At 32.9% G+C, this 24,769-nt stretch overlaps 1 protein-coding gene across 2 annotated transcripts; it reads left to right on the forward strand.

Annotated features, from left to right (window-relative positions):
- Nucleotides 1–376: 376 nt before the first annotated feature.
- On the forward strand, nt 377–11,941 carry LOC126888444 (ADP,ATP carrier protein 1-like). 2 transcript variants are annotated; one of them, XM_050656712.1, is made up of 5 exons: nt 417–651; nt 1,981–2,035; nt 4,131–4,392; nt 9,869–10,103; nt 11,635–11,941. In XM_050656712.1, exons 3-5 carry the CDS (start codon nt 4,133–4,135, stop codon nt 11,875–11,877), a joined length of 738 nt encoding a protein of 245 aa, XP_050512669.1. In that variant the 5' UTR covers nt 417–651; nt 1,981–2,035; nt 4,131–4,132; the 3' UTR covers nt 11,878–11,941. The 2 variants fall into 2 exon arrangements, with proteins under 2 accessions (XP_050512667.1, XP_050512669.1); XM_050656710.1 differs by lacking the exon at nt 1,981–2,035 and having other exon boundaries at nt 377–651.
- Nucleotides 11,942–24,769: the final 12,828 nt, after the last annotated feature.

Consider the following 24,769-nt stretch of genomic DNA (forward strand, 5'->3'; position numbering starts at 1 on the left):
CGTCAGGAAGCGCGGAAGGTAGGCTCCCTCTATGTTAATATATACCTCTATGATTTAAATGTCAGTGTGACGTTAGCATATTCAGCTGTCAAAAATAGTCAAAACAGTTGTGAAAAAAGTGCATGGAGAAGAAGAGTAAAAGGAAAAGCAACTCCTGAAAAGGAAAATGCTGAGGAAAAGACGAAGAAAATTGTTAAATAAAATACATATTCAATACACAATGTATTTTTCTATTTGTTTAATTTAAAATTTTATTGCTCAATGATTCAAGGTGACTGTTTTTTATAGAAACGAGGCCAGACAGAGCATTCTGAAGTTCGCAACCAACTTTGAAACTCTACGACATGCGCATACGTCTAATGAGCAAATGCGCATGTCTCTTTCCTCTTTGACATTTCCGTTTCTCCTCCATAAAAGCAAAATTTTCTTGGAAAAGCGTCTTTTTCGAAGTTACATTTGCAAAGGCGTTGTTACTGTTACGATTGTATAAAATGCCGCAAACTGATTTTAAATTGTTTTTGAAAGATTTCTTGGCTGGAGGTGTTTCTGCTGCAGTAGCTAAGACTGTCGTTGCACCTATCGAACGAGTAAAGTTGATTCTACAAGTTCAAGCAGCCAGCAAGCAAATATCGGAAGAAACGGCGTACAAAGGTAAGTACATATTTTTTTAGTTTTATATAAGATTTTCATTTGATGATTATCTAAATGATTCGTTAATTCCTCTTCAACATAATGTTTCTAAACATTTATATCTAGGATTTATAAAATCGAGCTCACATTTCAGCCACCACGTGTTCAAGAGCAATTTTCTTTCTATTTTTAATAATTCTAATATTACTGCCACTAAAGTGTCACTAATGTTCTCGCCGGTTGATTTTAAAGAGCTATTCTACAACATTTCGTTCGTTTTGTGAAAAAATTGTAGAATCTAATCTTTGGAGCCTTCCAGCTAAGCTACTATTTCCTAGAGACAGATTGCATAGCGTAGTAGCAATAGATATCTTAAAAGTTAAGTTTCTTTGTAATTTTTCTACTGGATATATCGTCCATCTCGTATTTCTTCTTCCCCATAGTCCTCTTTTCAGTCCCGTACTCTTTTTCATCAATAATTTCTGTCCACCATGTATTTTTCACCTAAACTTTTCTCAGTCCCTGCTACATAGTCCTTCCATCTTCTCCACGGGTTTCCTCTACTTCTGCATCCATCAAATTCTACCAGCTCTATTCCTCATACCACATAGTCTAACGTGACCAAACCATTGCAGTCTTTGCTCTTGAATCTTTTTGGTACTGTAGTTAACCCAGCTCATTCCACCATAACATTTTTATTTCAACTACCTCTATCTTCTTTATATGCCACACTTCACTGTCATATACCAACGTAGGTCTCACCACACTCTTGTATATCTTTCCTTTCAGCCCTTCCCAGATTTTTCTATCACCGAGTACCTCACTCACTAGCCTGTATCCTGCAGGCAATTTCTCCATCTAGTTTCCCATTTTCCGTTATGTAGGAGCCAAGGTATTTAAGTTCTCTCCTAAATTTTTCTCCAAGTAATTCTATGCCCCCAATCCCCCAACTATACCTTTTCCTCCCGTTGATGTAGATCTCCCTCAAACATCTTTCAAGAGCCTTATGTACTTCTCAGGGACCCATTTCTCTCATACATCTACATAGCACTTGTCTAGGAACTGTGTCATAAGCCTTCTCAAGATCTATAAATACTAAATGTAGCTCTTTTCTTCCTGCTGTATTTCTCTATTCACTATCTTAAAGTAGTCTTTTATTTCATCCCCTGCTATCCATATATTCTTACCCAAACTGCCACAAAGAAATGAAATTATTTTCAACAGAGTTTCAACAGAGGGTAAAGATGATACAAAAATCCTAGCAATGTATTTAATTGTAGCTTAGAATTAATCTAAAAATATTTTGTAACTATTTTTTGTGTTTATAAGCTTTTTTTTTGTTTTGACCAGGGTTAGGTTCATTCACATGAGCTATGGGACAAGGACAACATACTGGGCCTATAAGGTAGGTGTATATTTGGGAAAATGTATACTTATAAAATTGTTACAAAATACAGATTTCAAAAATTTAAGTGTTTGTAAAGATATAAGTACATCTATAGTGTGCTCAGAAATCAGCTAGAACAGTGGTTCTCAAACTTTTTGAGTCATGTACCACCTATAGTTCTTTTTATTATTTTTGGTACCACATATACAGGGTGTAACAAAAATACAGGTCATAAATTAAATCACATGTTCTGGAACCAAAAATAGTTCGATTGAACCTAACTTACCCTAGTACAAATATGCACACAAAAAAAGTTACAGCCCTTTGAAGTTACAAAATGAAAATCGATTTTTCCGATATATCGAACTATTGGAGATTTTTTAATGAAAATGGACATGTGGCATGACTATGGCAGGGACATCTTAAAAAGAAATAGTGACATTTGTGCACCCCATAACAATTTTATGGGGGTTTTGTTCCCTTAAACCCCCCCCCCCCAAACTTTTATGTACGTTCCAATTAAATTATTATTGTGGTACCGTTAGTTAAACACAATGTTTTTGAAACTTTTTTGCCTCTTAGTATTTTTTAGATATACCAGTTTTAATCGAGATGCGGCTTCTTTTTTAATATGTTAACATAACAATTTTATGGAGATTTTGTGCCTTTACACCCCCCAAATGTTTGTGTACGTTCCAATTTAACTATTATTGCGGTGACCATTAGTTGAAAACAGTATCTTTAAAACTTTTTTGCCTCTTAGTATTTTTCCGATAAGGCACCTTTTATCGAGATGTGGCTTCTTTTTTAATATGGTTCAAAACATACTTATAAAATCTGTAATTTATAAATAAATTTTCATATTATTGGGTCTCTATAATCATACTTAACAGTATACAAATATGTGGTGGATTTGACAAGTATTCAAAATATTTCGATAAAAACTAGTTAGAAAAATTACTAAGAGGCAAAAAGTTTTAAAAACATTGTGTTTAACTAATGGTGCCACAATGATAATTTAATTGGAACGTACACAAAAGTTTGGGGGGTTTAAAGGAACAAAACCCCCATAAAATTTTTATGAGGTACAGAATTTTTTTTAAGATTTTCCTGTCATAATAATGCCACATGTCCGTTTTCAATCAGAAAACTCAAATAGTTTTCGATATATTGGAAAAAATCGATTTTTATTTTGTAACTTCAAAGGGCTGTAACTTTTTTTTGTGTGCATATTTGTGCTAGGGTTAGTTAGGTTCAATCGAACTATTTTTGGTTCCAGAATATGTGATTTAATTTATGACCTGTATTTTTGTTACACCCTGTATTTTTAGAGTGTATTATCAAGACTTACTAAGTACTACTATTTTAATTTTTTTTGTGTTTTGTGTACCACCGCAAGTAATGAATTGTACCACCAGTGGTACATGTACCACAGATTGAGAATCGCTGAGCTAGAAAATTTAAACCTAATATATCAAAATTCAGTTTGGCAACATTGTGTGTATACAAAGTCCTCTCGGATATCAACTGAACCATAATTTAGCCCAGACAAATTAATATATTTTTTAGCAACAAAAATGACATATTTTAACCAAGTAGCATTTCAAAAATGATTTGCAGATTAATTTTGAATTCGCTTCCACTAATGAACTTATTTTTGTCATTAAAAGTAGAAAAAAGTTAATTTACGTTGCTTATTTTATCTTTTCATAATTTTAACTGTTCTAATATGCAAGTTGTTTACTGTAAGTTCTAAAATGACTAATTTACATGATTAATGGGATGTTAAAATATAAGCAAGCTGTTATTTTTAACTGGCTTCTTGAATTACTTAACATTTATATCAAACATTGATACCGCCAGTTTGTTGCACATTCTGACTGATTTCCATTTTGACTATACAGGAAAATCATTGATGTACAAAGGTTCTAATAAAACTTTGCATTTTCATTCATATTTTACTTAATAATTGATTTACATGATGCTTTCGAAGTAACTGAGCCTATTTTGATGACTCTAGATTTACCACTACCCATTTACTGATATAACTCTGCTCCTCACCACAAAATCCTACTGCAAAATTTGTTTTATTTAAGCAATTATGCATTTTCAGGCATGCTGGATTGTTTCATAAGAATACCCAGAGAACAAGGATTTCTCAGCTATTGGAGAGGGAATTTAGCCAACGTTATTAGGTATTTTCCCACACAGGCTTTGAATTTTGCATTTAAAGATGTCTATAAACAAATCTTTATGGAAGGCATTGATAAGAAGTTACATTTTTGGAGGTATTTTGCTGCAAATTTAGCGTCTGGTGGAGCTGCAGGGGCAACTTCTTTGTGCTTTGTCTATCCACTGGATTACGCAAGAACTCGGTAAGTTTTTTTTTAAATAAGTGTAAATGAAGGCTGTAAAGGTATCATTTCGAAGAAACTATTTTGGAATTTATTGTGACTTTTATGATATATATTAGGTTCTATTTTTTTGGCTTAATAAACGCACTCTTACAATAATATGCAAAACATTTTGTCTTTTTATTAATTTTCAACATTTTTGACAGCCACCATGATTTTGTACTAATCGAATTAGGTATCTGTCAATTTAAGTAGACTTATAAAAAAATAATTCGATTTTTGGACGCTGTAATATCTGTTAATAAAATGTAAATCTGAAGGTCTCTTGGTGGAACCAATCTATGGGGAAAGTTCTTTTTCTAATTCTGCTTAAATAGACAGTTTGGTTTCATTTCGATTCAGAGCTGATCATATAGCCCCTCTGAAGGTCTAGAGAGAGTGAATCATATGTAAGGAGATGATTGATCATTTTTGAACCGAAATGAAACGGTTGTCTTTCATAAGCCAAAAAAAATTGGTAAAAAAAATCCATAAAAGTCACACAAAAATTTTTTAAATAAATCCACAAGGAAAAAGTTTTCCTGTAGCTGGCTGTATACCATATAATATACAGGGTGTAACGAAAATACAGGTCATAAATTTAACCATATATTCTGAAACCAAAAATAGTTTGATTGAACCTAACTTACCTTAGTACAAATATGCATATAAAAAAAGTTACATCCCTTTGAAGTTACAAAATGAAAATCGATTTTTTTCAATATATCGAATAGTGTAGGAAACAGAGGTTGAACCTTGCAAAATGGACACAAGTCCGGTTTTATTTTTTTTCTGGCATATCAAGGGGTGCTTATTATAAGACTAACTTTTTCTGAAAAAATTTCGCCCCGGAACCCCCCTTTTCACCCCTTTAAAGGGGGTAATTTGTGGTTTTTGCGGAACGTAGCCCTTCCTGTACCTTTTACAAAAAATTTCTTTTATAGAAATATGAAGAGGACTATATTTTTTACGATTTATTTCTGACAGCATCTCTCTATCATCCACCGTTTAGCAAGGGTGGCGCCCCAAAGTTGACAAGTTTTTAAAAAAGATGTTTTTAAAAAATATATATTTTTCCCTAACTGCAACGGAAATTAAAAAGAAATTCTGCGAAAATTATTGACAAATAGATGATTGATTTTTTAGTATAGGTTTCACTTAAGGATAATTGCCCTTTTCTTAATTACAGGGTGTTACATTTTAAAAAACCCCTTTTTATACCATCTGAACCGTTTATGCTAGAGTAAAAAGACTTTCAGCGATTACCCATGTACTGGTGTTATTTACAAATTTGTATAATGCACCACCCCTTTTTCCCCGAAACCACCCCAAAAAAAGAAGAATTAATAAATAAAGTGATTTTCTTGGAATCCTTCACACACAATGCCCTTCATTAATATGCTTCATATATCATTTTGTGCACGTTATTATTACCCATGCATGGACACTAAAATCGATTTCCTAGTGCAACCCCTGTAGCCAAAAAAAAAATAAATAAAATGGGGGGTTGAAAATTTTTTTTTGTTTTTTGCTTTTTGATCCATATGGGCATATGCTTCATCAATAGTGCTTTTCAAAAATATATATGGTTATTGCAACATCCCTGCGGAAACCACCCCTATCCTTGAAAATATACTGCAGAAACTACCCCTATACCTTGGCGAGCATGTTTTTACGATTTTCTCATTACCTATTCATTTTTTTTAAACAAAACTTATACAAGGTTAAAGACCACTATTTACTCTAAAAATTAGGTCCTATTCATTTTTTTCGTTTAAGCAACCGTTACGGCACAGTGGCGCCGTAAACCTCATATATGCTTTGGCGGGCTCCAGTTTTTGTTTTTTTTTTTCGTCATCTGTTCGTTTTATTGATAAAGTACTTATGTAAAATAAAACAACACAGTGTAACCTACAAATCATGACCTATGCACATTTTACATTCTTTGCTCCCCAAAGCCACAGTGGTGGCCCAAAATAAATTTTTTTATATTTTCGCCACCTACACGCATTTTATTGCGTTAATGCTACCTTAATAGCACAATATTCACCCCTAAGTGGTCGCTAAGCAGTGGCGGATCCAGGGAGGGGTGATGGGGGCGATCACCCCCCACCTCTCTCAAACCAAAGTGATATTATATTTGAAGATTATAAAAATATTTATTTATTTTTATAGAAAAACTTATATTATATTAATATTATTTTTATAAGAATGACTTTTTATGCTTTAGCGACAGTGGCGGATCGAGCATCGTTAAGAGGGGGGTGCCAATTGGTTAAATTTCTATAAAAATAAATGAATATTTTTATAATCTTCGAATATAATATCACTTGGTTTGAGAGGGGGGAGGTGATCACCCCAATCACCCCTCCCTGGATCCGCCACTGCTTAGCGACCACCTAAGGGTAAATATTGTGCTATTAAGGTAGCATTAATGCAATAAAATGCGTGTAGGTGGCGAAAATATGCAAAAATTTATTTTGGGCCACCACTGTGGCTTTGGGGAGCAAAGAATGTAAAATGTGCATAAGTCATAATTTGTAGGTTACACTGTGTTGTTTTATTTTACATAAGTACTTTATCAATAAAACGAACAGATGACGAAAAAAAAAACAAAAACTGGAGCCCGCCAAAGCATATATGAGGTTTACGGCGCCATTGTGCCGTAACGGTTGCTTATACGAAAAAAATGAATAGGACATAATTTTTAGAGTAAATAGTGGTCTATAACCTTGTATAAGTTTTGTTTAAAAAGAATACATAGGTAATGAGAAAATCGTAAAAACATGCTCGCCAAGGGATAGGGGTAGTTTCTGCAGTATATTTTCAAGGATAGGGGTGGTTTCCGCAGAGATGTTGCAATAACCATATATATTTTTGAAAAGCACTATTGATGAAGCATATGCCCATATGGATCAAAAAGCAAAAAACAGAAAAAAATTTCAACCCCCCATTTTATTTATTTTTTTTTGCTACAGGGATTGCACTAGGAAATCGCTTTTGGTGTCCATGCATGGGTAATAATAACGTGCACAAAATGATATATGAAGCATATTAATAAAGGGCATTGTGTGTGAAGGATTCCAAGAAAATCAATTTATTTATTAATTCTTCTTTTTTTTTGGGTGGTTCCGGGGAGAAAATGGGGGTGCATTATACAAATTTGTAAATAGCACCAATACATGGGTAATCGCTGAAAGTCTTTTTACTCTAGCATAAACGGTTCAGATGGTATAAAAAGAGGTTTTTTAAAATGTAACACCCTGTAATTAAAAAAAGGGCAATTACCCTTAAGTGAAATCTATACGAAAAAATCAGTCAATTATTTTTGAATAATTACCGCAGGATTTCTTCTTAATTTCCGTTACAGTTAGGGAAAAATATATATTTTTTAAAAACATCTTTTTTAAAAACTTGTCAACTTTATGGCGCCACCCCCGCTAAACGGTGGATAATAGAGAGATGCTGTCGGAAATAAATCGTAGAAAATATAGTCCTCTTCATATTTCTATAAAAGAAATTTTTTGTAAAAGGTACAGGAAGGGCTACGTTCCGCAAAAACCACAAATTACCCCCTTTAAAGGGGTGAAAAGGGAGGTTCCGGGGCGAAATTTTTTCAGAAAAAGTTAGTCTTATAATAAGCACCCCTTGATATACCAGAAAAAAAATAAAACCGGACTTGTGTCCATTTTGCAAGGTTCAACCTTTGTTTCCTACACTAGAAAACTATTAAAGTTTTTTTATTGAAAATCGACATATAACATTCTTATGACAGTAGCATCTTAAGAAAAAATTATAGGGAAATTTGGACACCCTAAAAAAATTTATGGGGGTTTAGTTCCTTTAAACCCCCCCAAAATTTTGTGTACGTTCCAATTAAATTATTATTGTAGTACCATTACTTAAACACAATATTTCTAAAACTTTTTTGGCTCTTAGTACTTTTTCGAAAAGTCAGTTTTTATCGAGATATTTTGAATATTTGTCAAATCCACCACATATTTGTATATGGTTAAGTACGATTATGGAGACTTGGTAATAATATGAAAATTTATGTATGATTTACATTTTTAGGTATATGTTGAACCGTATTAAAAAAGAAGCCATATCTCGATAAAAGGTGCCTTCTCGAAAAAATACAAAGAGGCAAAAAAGTTTTAAAAACATTTTGTTTAACTAATGGTATTGCAGTAATAGTTTAATTGGAGCGTACACAAACATTTGGGGGGTTTAAAGGAACAAAACCCCCATAAAATTTTTATGTAAACATATTAAAGAAGCTGCAACTCGATAAAAACTGCCTTATCGAAAAAATACTTAGAGCCAAAAAAGTTTTAAAAATATTGAATTTAACTAATGGTATCACAATAATAATTTAATTGTAACGTACAGAAAAGTTTGGGGGGGTTTAAGGGAAAAAAACCCCCATAAAATTTTTATGGGGAGCACAAATTGCACTATAATTTTTCTTTAAGATGCTCCTGTCATAAGAATGGCATATATCCATTTTCGATAAAAAATCTCTAATATTTTTCGATATATTCGAAAAAATCGATTTTTATTTTGTAACTTCAAAGGGCTATAACTTTTTTTCTGTGCATATTTGTACTAAGGTAAGTTAGGTTCATTCGAACTATTTTTGGTCCCAGAATATGTGATTTAATTTATGACCTGTATTTTTGTTACACCCTGTATAATTCAAAAAATGACTAAGATCCTTTATAAAAGGTATATATTTAAAAATCCCTAAAAAGGGCTACATCACAAAACTAGTTTTTGATTGGAAGACCAATCATCATCAGATCTAACATGCTAACCACTAAAATATAATATAAAAATATATGGGTAAACCCACATTGTGAAGATACCAGAGGACAGTGCCCGTAGATATCCAGGAAGAACTCTTTTTGAAGAAATTTGCTACACATCAAGGCAATAAACAACTATTTAAATTATCATCTGTATTGTAACTAATTGTCAGTGATGTTGTGATTACTGCCACATACAAATATTTTTTTTTAATGATTGCATTGTGTTAATATTAACAAAAAACATATACTGTATTAATGTATATTAATTGTGTAAATTGGCTGAAAGACTTCGGTCGATGGCCTTTTGGTACATTGTATCAATAAAGTATGTCTCTATATGGGTAAAAACCCTGAAAGAGGTCTGTCGAGGAAACAGATGAAATATGTGAACTTAAACATGGATGTTCAAAATATTCAATGTAATATGCTCTAGGTACCATCTGAGCTCTAAATCGACTTGTTCATATATATTGACTGTCTGGTGGCAAGTGACAGGTGGCTAAGGATATTTTTTTTACATGATGCTTTATTAAGACTGAGCCTACATTGATGACTCATTTTTTACCACTACCCATTTACTGATATGACAAAAAAGAAGCCTGTTTTTTCTTAACATTATTTAGATTTTAATACAAGATTTTTTTTAGTTTGGGGGTTGACGTAGGAAAAAATGTAGCAGAAAGGCAGTATCTAGGACTGATCGACTGTGTTGTTAAGACCTTCAAATCAGATGGACCTATTGGCTTATACAGAGGATTCGTAGTTTCGGTTCAAGGAATTATCATCTACAGAGCAGCATATTTTGGTTTCTTTGATACAGCCAAGGGAATGTTGCCTGATCCCAGGAATACCAGGTTTATTGTTTCTTTCATTATTGCACAGGTAAGCTACCTCATTAAACTATAAATTATCTTCCAAAATAAATTTTATTGATATCTGAAAAAACACAAAATATACAAAAGCAAAATCATTTCTCTCTTTTTTACGTTCAGTATATCATATAGTACTGTATTGCATTAGAATAAAGAGGTTCTCATATCTAGTGTTCCAGTGAATGTTTCTTTTGTAGTTTTAATCCCAAAATGTTCTATTTTAATGATCTAATTCTAAAACAAAAAATATCAAAACAAAATAATACAGTAGCGTTACATTTTTCACTGTTCAAATGTGTTTTCGTAATTTTTCTAGTGTCATCATTGCTATAGGTTACACATTTTTTTGTGTAAGCTGTCGATACAATTATCTGACTCCATTTTTTTATTAGATGTCTGGTAGTTGTTATTTGCAATATCTGCTTCTAACAATACTTTGTTGTGTTTATTTGGAGGATGTTTCTGATACCCTCACAGTCTTCAATACAAAGATGTGAGGAACCAAATTGTACTCCTTGGAGAAAAGCTTGAATTCATAAGCTCAATGTTCTATTATAGGAGTTCATTTTAGTAGAACTCATTAACTAGAACGTCGATGTCAAAGGCAACCTAGACAGAGTAAGAAATAGAGCTAATCTCCTGGGTGTATTTTGTGGTAAATTTGGAAACACCGATTCATAAACTCCACACCTACAAAATTTTCATTAGGTCAATTGTTGAATTCGGGGCCTGTGCCTAGGCGTCACTAAACAACTACCGAAGTAACACCATTTTGGCCACTAGAAGAAAAATCCTGAGGAAATGTGCATATTACCAATCAGGATTAATCCATCCTTTTGTCAATCTCCCTACTATACAGGACTGAAACCGTTCTCTCAGCAAAAGATCTATTTTAAGCTCTAACAGAACTAAAGAGATCTTAAAAGTCCTTGCCATCGCCTAGGGCACTTATTCACCAGGTGTCTCAAGAAAATTGTTCCATTCCTCCCAGCCAAATTTCTAGACTTTGCTATTCCCTGATGACATCTTAGAAGAAACTCCCGTTAGGTATCGTAGATAATATTAAGGTGCAAACCGAAAAGAGACTTTCTAATGTATAGCTGGTAACACCCAAAACACCTTTCTACTTATGGTTTGTGTTGGCTTCTCCATCTAAAACAAAAAACTCTCTTGCTCAACTTGTCCACTCCACTAGCAGTTCTGCCACTTTTTTAACTTGCTCCTCCACACTCCATGCCGCCACAACAGAAAAGAATCTTACGCCTTACCTTGAAGATCTGAAAGCCTAAGCGAGATTATCATAAAGTCCAGACTTTATATAAGGATATTTCTTAAATATGTGTAGAATAGATGCTGATAGCTTTCACTATTATTTGAAAATGACAAAAGTACTTAAAGAACTTTTTAAATGATGCCTTCTTAAAACTGAGCCTACATTGATGACTCTATTTTTACCACTACCCATTTACTGATATTTTAACAAGAAAATGTTCATACCATTATTGAAAACTAACATAAATTAACGAATATGTATTTTTTAGAGTGTTACCACTGTATCAGGTATTCTGTCATATCCGTTCGACACAGTTAGGAGACGAATGATGATGCAGTCAGGTCTTAAAAAGCACGAAGTCATGTATAAAAACACAATGGATTGCTGGGTGAAGATCTTTAGAAACGAAGGGCCTGCTGCGTTTTTTAAGGGAGCGTTGTCTAATGTTTTTCGTGGTATGGGGGCTGCTTTAGTTCTAGTATTTTATGATGAACTTAAGATGTTATTGTAATATTTAATTTTTTTTTGTTATGTTTATATAAAATAAGAATTTGTTATTAAAATGTACCTTTTTACATTCTTCTTTATGTGTATGTGAATTTAGTGATCAATGAACCAAGAACTGAAAGTTTTGATGTGCTTAGAGATCTGGATCAAAAAACGGTAAATGAATCTTAAAATGACCAAAAACTGCCACCACTGGTTATTGTAGGTTTAGAAAATGTTGCCAGCTTTAAGACTTTTGATGCTGGAATTACAAAACTGAATTGGCAGAAAGGAAATCTAAAGGTGAGAAAGATCTAGTTATAAGGTATATTAATGGTGAGCCTAAAATAACCAAATATAATCAGCAAAAAAACTCGAAATGATCATTCCACAAGTTTCCAATACACTGAAAATCTACTGTCATAATGTAGGAGGTTTAAGGACAAAATTATCTGATCTCTCTGCAGCAGTTAATTGTTCTTGCTTTGATATATTTGTCATTATTGAAAGTTGGTTGAACGATGATTTCCTAGATAAGGAACTTTATTTGGTTAATTATCAGATATTCAGATGTGATAGATCTAATCTTTCAAGTACTAAAAGTAGAGGTGGAGGGATTTTGATACTTATTCATAGAAAAATAAAAGCTTTTAGAATGAGCCTCATAAACAATTCAGTGGAACAGTTATTTATATCTTGTTCTGTTTCAAATTTTAATTTTATCATTGGTGGCGTGTATATTCCTCCTAACAGTCCAAATAATTGTTATCTATCACATGTTGAAACGATTGAAGATTTGAGAATTCAGTATAATAAATGCAACTTTTATATTTTTGGTGATTTTAACTTGCCTAATATAACTTCCGATTTAAATAATATATCACCATCTCAGATGAATGAAAACATTTCTAGTGTAGCACAATGTTATGCTTTTCTTGATTTTAAACAGCATATTACTATTCCTAACTCTAATAATAAGTTTTTAGATCTACTATTTTCGAATGTGGATAGTATTCTAGTTTCATCTGCAATAGATCCTATTTTTTCTGAATCTACCCATCACAAACCATACTCCTTTGATTTACCTATATCGGGCATTACAAATAATTTACTGTGCCAAGAATTTTACTATGATTTCAGAAACGCTGATTATATTAGCTTACAGAATTATTTGGGACCTATCAATTGGCACAAGTATTTAAATTTAAATGACATAAATACTGCAGTACACAATTTCTATCATATTATGAGTATGGCATTAAATCTTTTTGTGCCCAAAAAGAAAAGTAAGGTATCAACTTTCCCAAAGTGGTTCAATGCTGAGTTGAGAAATTTAATCATCCAAAAGAAAATAGCTCACAAAAATTACAAGAATACTGGCAATCGCTGTTATTACATAGAATTTTCAAAGTTACGTAGTCAATGTAATATTTTATCTAAAGAATGTTTTGTGAATTACAAAAAAGACCTTGAAAATAATTTTAATACCGATCCCAGGTCATTTTGGAGATTTTTTAGCCGAAAAAATAATCTATATGATGTTCCTAATAATATGTATCTAGCTGATAAAAAAGCTGTGAATGGTGATCAGATAAGTGAACTTTTTGCTGTTTACTTCTCTGAAGTTTATGTTTCTTCCCTGGATGTAAGTTATCATGACACATTTAATAATTATTCATCTATAAAGTGTGATTCTTTGACAGCGGAAGTTATTTTCGATGGTTTGTCAAAACTTTCTAATAATGTAACAGCTGGACCGGATGGTCTTCCCGATTTTTTCTTGAAAAACTGTGCTTACAGTCTAACTCAACCATTGTTTGTTCTATATAACTTATCATTGAAATTAGGCATTCTTCCTGATAAATGGAAAACTAGCCATTTAATTCCAATTTTTAAATCTGGCGAAAGAGAAAATATAGAAAATTACAGAGGTATATCTAAACAATCGACCATTCCTAAACTACTTGATAAGTTGATTTATAACCATATTAGTTTTACTTGTCAACAATTAATAAATAATTATCAACATGGCTTTATGCACAAGAAATCCACAACTACAAACTTACTATCTTATGAAACATCTATTATCAGAGATCTGGAAAGAAAATGTCAGGTAGATTGTGTATACACAGACTTTTCAAAAGCCTTTGATAGGATTGACCACTACTTACTGCTACATAAACTTAAGGCATATGGTTTCAGCGATCAGCTTTTAAAGTGGTTTGATAGCTATTTAATAGGTCGCACACAAAAAGTCAAACTGGGTTCATTTATGTCAGATACAATACAAATAAAATCTGGAGTTCCACAAGGTGCTCATTGCTCGCCCCTTCTGTTCAATCTGTTTATTAACGACATAGGTGAATGTTTTAATCACTCTAAGTACTTGCTATTTGCTGATGATTTGAAGATTTACAGATCTATCAAAGATCATGAAGATTGTAGTCTCCTTCAAAACGATCTCAATAATTTAGTTGAGTGGTGTAACAAAAACAGACTCTTTTTAAACATTAATAAATGTCATTTCATTAGCTTCCACAAAGTTGCAAAAAAATATCAATCATCATATGTCATCGACAGTAAAGCGCTCTCTTATGTTAGAGCAGTAAAGGATTTAGGAGTAATATTCGATGAAAACTTAACGTTTGTGGATCACATTAACTATGTGACAGCAAAGGCTTCAAAAGTACTGGGTTATATACTTCGCAGTTGTGCTGATCTTTCCCTTAATACAATAAAGGCTGTTTACTCATCATTGGTTATATCTATATTAGAATTCTCCTCTATTGTCTGGTCACCATTTTATAATGTTCATGTTGTTTGTCTCGAGAGAGTTCAAAATAAGTTTTTAAGATTTGCAGCATACAGATTGGGATATAATGTTATTGAACTAAACCACAACTATACCATCATCCGTAGTGATCTCAATTTGCACTCCTTAAAAGACCGTAGAATTATAAATGATCTAGCTTTTATTTATAAACTATTAAATAGTGAAATCAATTGTCCTGATTTATTAAAATTAATAAACTTTAATATTCCAAACCATAATCTGAGAAATAATAACTTGTTCCATGTACCTCATCATTCAACTAACTATGGTCTTAACTCACCAATAGATAGAACTTTAAGTCGCCTGAATGATTTGGACATCGATTTATTCTCTTCTTCCAGTCGAGTATTTAAAAACCAACTAAAATCAGTTTTTCCGGTCAGCACTTATGTTTAATATTTAATATTATATTTTCAGTGGATTTGTTAATTTTTGCCATGGATAATGCTTTTGTATTATGTAATTTGTTAATTTTTTTATTGTCTGTAGTTAGTTGATTAATGTCAGTTTATATTATATTATTATGTATTGTCACTGCATAACGTGGATTGTGTGTATGTTAAATTTAGTTTTATTGTTATGTACTTACTACAGTTTTATGCTGTCACACTTTCATTTAATTCATTTTATTTTATTTTTAGTTTTTTTACTGTTTTACTGGACTTTACCAATACTACTTTTACTTCTACTTATTGTTTATATATGTATATTTTTTTTTTTAAATTGGGGAGACCCGTAAATAAATAAATAAATAAATAAAACATTCACCATGAAAATCTTTTATTATACACAGCATTAATATATTCAGTATAATAGACAGTGCTCAATACAGAAAAGTACAGTGGAACCTCGATTATCCGTCAGGGCACCGGACCAAGGGTATGATGGATAATCGAAAAGACGGTTAACAGAACATTAAAAAAATTCACAGTATTATGGTGACACACTGAATTCTGGTGACATACAGATGTTGACTAATAATTATTGTGCTGTGCGTTTTTAATTTCGGCTTGTGATTAAAAAAATAGAACTCTAAAAGCACGGTATCATTCCAGAGCCCTGGATAAGAACAAAAATTATTTACATAAAAAAATGCGGTGGTGGCATAACTGCACATGTACATTTCAACGAATTTCGGTTGGCTTATCGTAATGCTTAAACAAAATGAATTAATGACTAAATTTTTACTTATGTATACAATATAACTTATGTATGGACCCTGACGGATAATCAAGGTTCCACTGTAATAGAGTTTAAATACAAGTAACCTTTCATATCTTACATATGAAAATAATCAAAGACAGATTAAAGTAATGGTTAAAAACCTACATTACATCTGTCAGACACAGGATGTAGTAAAAGAGCTACAAAGGAGAGGATTTAAAGCTAGACAAGGTGATAAAAAAATAAAGTGGAGAACTAAAAAACTAAGTAAGTTCATGGTGACGACAGGATGAATATATTAACACATTCACGGACATGACTACATAATATAAATATTATGAAGTCACTTACTCCATAAGAAAACGTGGCTACATGTGAAGCGTATCTGTGACTGTGTTAAGATTCTTTGGAATAACATGAGGCCTATACAGAGTCGGTATTTTCTTATCGATGGTATGCTCATTTAATAAGAGCAACAAAGAGACACGTATTTATTATACATTTAAAACGGGTTAGAAGATGTGGGACGGTCGAACGTGGCGGAACTGGGAAGGGTCACCAAACAATTTCGGGTCGTAGGTAATGGCTTTGTCAGACAGTGTTGCCAAAGTTGGAAGTTATCAAAAGAAAATATTAAAATAGAAAAAATAATATATTTAACTTTTTGTAAACAGATGTAATAAACAAATTATTTAAAAGAAAAAAACTTAGTAAAAAATATTGTTTTCGCCAATTTTAAAAAATGTGAAAACGTTGAATTATATTTCAACGTTTATTTTTTTATTAGTTTTTTCTTTTAAATAATTTGGTTAGTACCTACACTATTTGTTAACAAAAATTAATATAATATGTTTTCTACTTTAATTATGCAAGTTTTTCTGTCCCAGAGACTTTGTAAACACAACTTTTCTGTCATAAGATCAGACAGAAGGACAAATGAGGTGTAAGAGTGAAAGCTCTTAACCCAAGGATGTTATTAAAGTGAGAAACTTGATCGCACAAGTACTATTTTAAAGTCGCCGAAATAGTACAAGCGGCATATTATTCGACGCGCCGTAGCAAGATGCTTCCGGTATTAGTCAAGTCAGTCCGTCCGACAAAAAAATAGAATGACAAATGATGTGTCGAATGAGAGCTTATAACCCAAAGATGGCATTAGAAGTAAGAAATTTGACCTCGGACTTCCGTTTATAGAGTTACAACCGGGAGTACGGTTTTAATGACGCCGAATTATTACAAGCAATGTATTATTTAACACGCTTTAGCAAGACGAAAACAAATGTATTGTACTATTTCGGTGATTTTAAAACTACTTCCGGTTGCAACTGATACCATCTTTGGGTTATAAGATCTAATTTGATACCTTGTCTTCGTATTGCTAAAGCGCATCGAATAATATGTCGCTTGTACTATTTTGGCGGCTTTAAAACACTACTTCCAGTTTCAACTCTGCAACCGGAAGTGTGAAGTCCAATTTCTCAGCTTTAATACCATCCTTAATTCGACACCTCCTACTTACTACGTACTACATGGCGTTACAACCCTTCGTGGGTTTTAGCCCACTCGACAGCATGCCTTCACTCTTCTCTGTCTTAGACAATCTCTGTCCAGTTCTCAACGCCCGTAGCTTTCAGGTCTCCTGCTATATTATCTTGCTACCGGAGTTGAGTGTTTTAATAACGTAGGAGTTATATTCGATAGACAGACGGACGGACAGACTTGCACAAAGCCGGAAAAATATAATGGTTTTCGTCTTGCTAAAGTATCCAGCAGTTCTCAATCGAATGGGGCATCCGTAAATATAAAATGGCACACTTATTTCTACATGCCCATTACATCTCTAGAAACTTACTTTGAGTTTGGATTTAGCAGAACGAATATTTTAGGATTTTGGCAGGTTTTGATTCTGATCGGCTGATACTATACATGATACAAAATAACTGAGTTATTGTATCATGGATACTATACAACTTACGAGCTAAAATCCAACCAGTATCAGAATGCAAAAGATGCCACGCTTATTGTCATACCTAGAAATATTGTAATGAGGAATAATGCATTAGTAAGCACATTGCAAAAGATTGTGAGAAACCATTAAAAGAGGAATCAAAATCCATCCATTGTGGTGGTGAAATTCATCCTGCAAACGCAAATCACTGGATGTTATGTACCTATAGAAATTTAGAAATGTGGGCAAATAAAGCTAGAGCTCAAATACCGCCACAAAAAAAGCTCCAATGTGAAATCATTCGCGAATCTCTTGCGCTCCTCTGCATATAAACCGTCACCGATTGGAGCGCGCACTGTTAGACGGTTCATTAGCGCCAACGTATTCACTATGTGGAGCAGGAGCGCGAACGTAGTGAATAAATGCCTTTATAGGCAAGAGCGTAGGTTTAATAGATGAGCTTACAAGCAGGGGAGTACAAATTGCTTACATTCAAGAAACTAGGTGGAATGTACAAAGGAAAAAACTAGGTACTAGGTGAATGCTATAAATTATGGTGTGTAGGGGAAAAGTAACACTATAATAAGAGTTTGTTGAGATGTTTTCTTCATTGTAACACAATGAAGAACACAAACGATATACTGGTTGCCGACTTAACTATAAAAGTCAAGACCATTAATTTGTTATTGTTTTTTATGTAGTATGATTTTCAAACCTAAGAATGTATTATCAGTTTTTCAAATATATTATCAAGCCTATATAGGCAAGGTTCTGAAATTGCTTTCTTGTAGCATTTTGAACTCTTTCCACTTTTCTGTTTTGGCATTTTTTATTGCTTCTTTAACTACGCTTATTTGTTTTTTATACTTCTCATAATTATCATTATTTCTTTTTCCCATATTATGTTTTCCAGAGCTTACTATTTAATTCTACTTCCATTTTTATTTAGTTATTCCATCATGCTGTATATTTTTGATTGTTATTAACTGTATATCCACATTTGTGGATACTACTTAGTCCAGTGTTTCTTTGAACAGTTCCCATATACACTAAGCATCAAAATTAACGCACCACCTTAAAAATGGGACATTTTTGATAGCTCGTATTTCCTAAACCTGTTATCCGATTTTAGTGATCTTTTTAGTATATTATAGCTTTATTCTTCAAGAATATCGATGTAATAATATTATTGCTAACAGGAGCGTCATTTGAAATTTTGATAGGGGGGGGGGGGCAAACATATATACAATACATTTATATGCAAACATAATACAAAATTGATCTATTTTTTGTAAATTTCAGTAATTTTCAGGGCCAGGGGGGGGGGGGCAAATGCCCCCCTGCCCCCTATCAAATGACGCCCCTGATTGCTAAATAGGTAAGTGTCACTGTATACCGTGTGTAATAATGATAGTGTGTTTTTTCCTCAAAGTTTGGAACACACTGTGGAATATTCTAGCGTATATAAAACATTGAAATTAAAACTCACCTGTAGCCTTAGGCTTTCTTAACATTTTGCTTTTTGATTCAATCGCTTATGTGGGATAATAAAAAAGTTAGGTACTTTAACAACTAGCCATGTTATTCAGCAATACAGGGCGTTTCTAAATAAGTGCGACAAACTTTAAGGGGTAATTCTGCATGAAAAAATAATGACCATTTGCTTTATAATCATATGTCCGCAAATGCTTTGTTTCCGAGATACGGGATGTTGAATTTTTTCTTACAAACTGGCGATTTATTTATTGCTCTAAAACTGGTTGAGATATGCAAATGAAATTTGGTAGGTTTTATGGGGTAGTTATTGCGCATTTTTTGACATACAATCAATGAGTTTAATATTCACCATTGGCGTACACACGGGATGTATCTAAAATGTTTATACCCGTATGCACGCCAATGGTGAATATAAAATTCTTAATTGTATGTCAAAAAATGCGCAATTACTTACCCCTAAAACCTACCAAATTTCATTTGCATATTATCTCAACCAGTTTTAGAGCAATAAATAAATCGTCAGTTTGTAAGAAGAAATTCAACATCCCTTTTCTCGGAAACAAAGCATTTGCGGACATAATATGTTTATAAATAAATAAAAGGAAATGGTCATTATTTTTTCATGCAGAATTACCCCTTAAAGCTTGTCGCACTTATTCGGAAACACCGTATTGATGAATAACATTGCTTGTTGTTAAAGTACCTAACTTTTTTATCATCCAACATAATGGAATGAATCAAAAAGCAAAATGTTAAGAAAGCCCAAGGCTACAGTTGAGTTTTAATTTCAATATTTTATATACGCTACAATATTCCACAGGGTGTTCCAAACTTTGAGGAAAAAACACACTATCATTGTTACACCCGGTATACAATGACACTTATCTCTTTAGCAATAATATTATTATAGTATTTTTACTACAAAAACGTTATTACGTAGGTCAAAATTTTTGACGTAAGAGAACTGTCAAAACATTAGAATGTGACTTTTCAGTATTGCCGTGTTTATAATAAACATAGCAATAATGAAAAGTCACATTCTAATGTTTTGACAGTTCTCTTACGTCAAAAATTTTGACCTACGTAATAACGTTTTTGTAGTAAAAATACTATACATCGCGATATTCTTGAAAAACAAAGCTATAATAATATACTAAAAAAATCACTCAAATCGAACGACACGTTTAGGAATTACGAAACGTCAAAAATGTCCCATTTTAAGGTGGTGCGTTATTTTTGATGCTTAGTGTACTTTCGATATTTGTATGTTCCATCAAATTTCTGCTCTCTAGCTTCTGTAACTGTCTGTAAGTCTATGTTGATATATTCTCCTATACCAGTTTAACAATTTGTACTTTTTATTCTAGGAATTTTGTATCTATTATCTTAAGTTTTGCTTCTACTAAATAATGATCATGAGCCGTTGTCATATCTTCTCATGACACGTACATGTACATGCTGTACCATCTCTATTTTTGTACCCGAATTAAATCGATCATACTCTCGATCTCTTAAATCGATCATACTCTCGATCTCTTAAATCGATCTTTCTCTTCTGCTCTCCATGATCCTGGAGCATTATGTATATCTTTGTATTTAAACAGTACAGTGTGTTGCAGACGTCTAGGTTGTTGTTCAGGCAGGAATATATGACTATTTCCTTTATTGATTTTCATTATTTCTCCATATTCCGACTTTATATTCCTTTTGATCACTTATTCCTACCCTTCCATTAAAACCTCCGGTTACTATGACTTTGTTGTTCACAATGTCTTTTAGGGTATTAGGTTTTAAGGATTTATACCTGGTTGCACCAACAAATCTTAAGATTAGTCCAACTCAGCTTATATATAGGGCCGCTTTAAGTCTCACTTTGCACCATAATTTTCGATTCTTATCTAAGTACGTCCTAAGTGAGACGAATTTTACGATACAATCCACGTGACGAGCTGAAAATTGATCTAAGACTCAATGGTGTAACGCTGGTATGTTCAGTAAGCTAAACTTGAAGCACATCTTAACCCATTAACATCATCATAAGTAGCTCGACAATCCGTTGTGGATCTTGGCCTGCTCACAAAGAAGTCGCCACTCCTGTCGATTCCTGGCAACTTCCCTCCATCTTCTGACCCCTAGAATCTTTAGGTCTTTCACATCATGAATCCATCTTCGTGGTCGTCCTCTACTGCTTGTGCCCTCTGGTTTTGAAAATGTTAATCTCTTAGTGTATTCGTGATCTGACATCCTAGCAATGTGTCCAGCCCATCTAAGTCTCTGCACTTTAACGAATCTCACAATATCTGGATCGGTGTATAACTGATACAGTTCAAAGTTGTATCTTCGACGCCATAACCCATTTTCACTTACTGCCCCAAAAATCTTTCTAAGAATTTTTCTCTCAAAAATACCAAGAAGTCTTTCCCAGAAGACTTAACCCATTAACGCCGAGAAAAAAAAATTAAAAAAGAATGTGTGTGTACTTTGTACACACGTAAGAAGTTATACTTCTATTATATGATTTCTTAAAAATAAATATACTTTAAACAGTTTGTATTAATTTGTTTTAAACATCAAACTAATTTTGTGCTTACCGCTTTCAAAAAAAGAAAAAAAAAGTATAGGATTGCTCCGGATTCGAACTCAAGACCTCTCGATCTCTGGCCGAATGCTATACCAAATAAGCTACGAGGACTGTGTCTGTATCGGTTCGGACGTACCTAATGACAATTCACGGTAACAAACAGGCAAGGTGTGAGGTGTGAAGTATAATAAATACCTATACAATAAAATGTTTTAATAATACTCATCTTACTCATGAGGAAGACAAATCCAAAGACACAAAAATTATAATAAATATATTTACTAAAAACACTAATATATTCTTTTCACACCTTTTCTTGCACTGATATATTTATACATAACTTAAAAGATTCGGCAACTAAACGCCATACTGTCTGTGTGCGCATCCGCGCAGTATTATGAAATTTTACTCTCAATCGCGCCTAAAGAAGTATAGCTTCAAAAAAAAATTTGTTTTCGACAAAATTTATTAAAAATCGTTAAATGTAACAATATTCTGTACAAAACGTAACAAGAAAATTTTTTGTAAATGGAACAATTACCTATTGAGAAAAAAACTGTTCCCATATGGGATCACTAGGCGCGAACACGGTAGATATTGTTAAGGGTTACTTGGTATGAAAATTGCGAAACAATCAATACAAAGGACCACATATTTGCAGCACACTGTTCTCCCTCGGCTTAAAAATTCAATGCGTGCGCATCTTCATCTTTTGTTTTCTGGTACAAAAACCACAAAATGATTTAATCCCTCGTACCGAATATCTCCAATTCGAGAGTCACTTCTTGCAGTTGCAGACACTCTTCCTGGTGTTTTCGGTGGGATTTTATATATTATTGGATACATTTGGATAATATCCCGTGTAAATTCCAATTGGCCAATGTTACGACCAGATTTTCTATATAACTTGCATGTATTTTTAATGTTCGCGTCCACTACGTATGTATGTAAAAATAGGCCAATACCATTTTTTGGAACGGATTTCAATTAGATAACAAGATACATCGGTATCCATCCATTATTGTATTTTGAAAACAATATTTTTGGCCTCGGAACAACAATGTTTTTTTTTTCTCCTGTCTTGAAAACCTTTTAACAGGTCTAGTTGCTGTAATCTAAAAAGTTCTGAAGGGCTTGAACCAGCATACTTTGAGTAATCTGACTCTAGAAAATCATACACTGTAGAAACCAAATCCCTTTGCAAAAATCTGCATTTTTCTGCAGCGTGAACATCGTGATGAGAGAACAGCGTGATCAGTTGGCGCAGATGGAATTGCTCTGCTAGTACGGGGTGGATCTAAGTGGTTTTTTCTACGATCGTGTCTTCAGCAGTGTCTTCGATTCTAGTATCATTCGAAAATCCAATTTCCGCGCCTGAAGACATCTGGTTCCAATTCCGATTATCAATAAAACCCGCGTCATTTTCATCTGCCGAATTTTCGTCTGTCAAAATGTTAGTATCTGGAGATTCTATGTAAACGGCAGAAACATCATTATTACTTTCGTTTTCCTCAAAAGCTATATCGAGATGTTTTTTCAAAGAAATTCCTCTAAAAATAAGAAAAGTAAAAAAAGAATAGTGAAAACAATATATCCAGCAAACCACCTAGCGGTTCCATTTGGGAACATACATATTTTTGGCCCATTTACGAAAAAAACCAAAAGATGTATTATGAAAACCTGTACAAGTTATTTATTAAAAATTCACAAGGAAAAAGTTTTCCTGTGGTTGGCTGTATACCATGTAATACAAAAAACAGTAAAATCCTGTATAAAATCCTTTTTTTTTTTTTTTTTTTTTTTTTTTTTTAAATAGAAAATAATTGTCAAAGTTAATTTAAATTTGGAAATCTCTCCGAAAAATATTAATTTTTGGCGGATTATTTGATTTATACCGTTCTAATTTAGTTTGTTTAGTTTTGTTAAACTTTTCCTTATTTAGTTTACATTTTGAAAGTGTTCATAAGTTAAACGTTACTTGAAAACTCCTCTATGGAGTCATCTAGTGGAGGCGAACCGCCTGATATTGAGAATTCGATGGATAGTAGCTGTGATTTACAAGATTTAAATGGATTTCTACCCAACCAGCCTCAAAATAAGATAAGTAGTAGTATTAATCTTAACAATATTAATGAAAAACAAAATACTTTAGTAAACTCAGATCAACCAGAAAAAACCAGGCCTGTTTATTTATACGAAAAAATTGATTTAGGACCTTTTTACATTTTCATTGAAAACTCTAGTTTAAATTTTACAGGAAAATTAAACGCTGTTAAAATAGGCGAGATCCTATTTACGTTACATCCAGAAATTGACAATTATATAAAAAAAATTGACTCAATCGGACGCAACCGAGTTAGGGTCTCATTTAAAAATTATAGTAGCGCAAATGCTTTAGTTACTTCCAAATTCCTTATTCAAAAAAATCTGACCGCATACATTCCAAAATTTCAATTGTTTAAACTAGGTGTAGTAAGGGATATAGATTCAGATATATCGGAAGAATATCTTAAAAATAGAATAAAGGAATTTGATCACCATTGCAAATTCTCGGTTGAGTATGTGAAACGAATAACAAGAAAAATAGTAGCAGATGACAAAGTAATATTTAATCCAACAAAATCAGTTATTGTGTCTTTTAAATGCCAGAATATACCAAAGTATGTAGTAATTAATCATGTCTTACACACTGTTGAAAAATACCAGCAAAAGGTAATTATCTGTTACCACTGCTATAGGTATGGGCACATGAGTAAGCAGTGTAAAAGTAATCCTCGCTGTTTTAAGTGTCATGAATCTCACCTTTCCGATTCTTGTCCTTTATCATCGTTTAACAAAAAAATGTCTATCCTGTGAAGGTGAACACTTCACTAATGAATGGGAGATATGCCCAG

This window comes from Diabrotica virgifera, chromosome 7 (assembly GCF_917563875.1).
Source record: "Diabrotica virgifera virgifera chromosome 7, PGI_DIABVI_V3a".
Lineage (NCBI taxonomy): Eukaryota > Metazoa > Arthropoda > Insecta > Coleoptera > Chrysomelidae > Diabrotica > Diabrotica virgifera.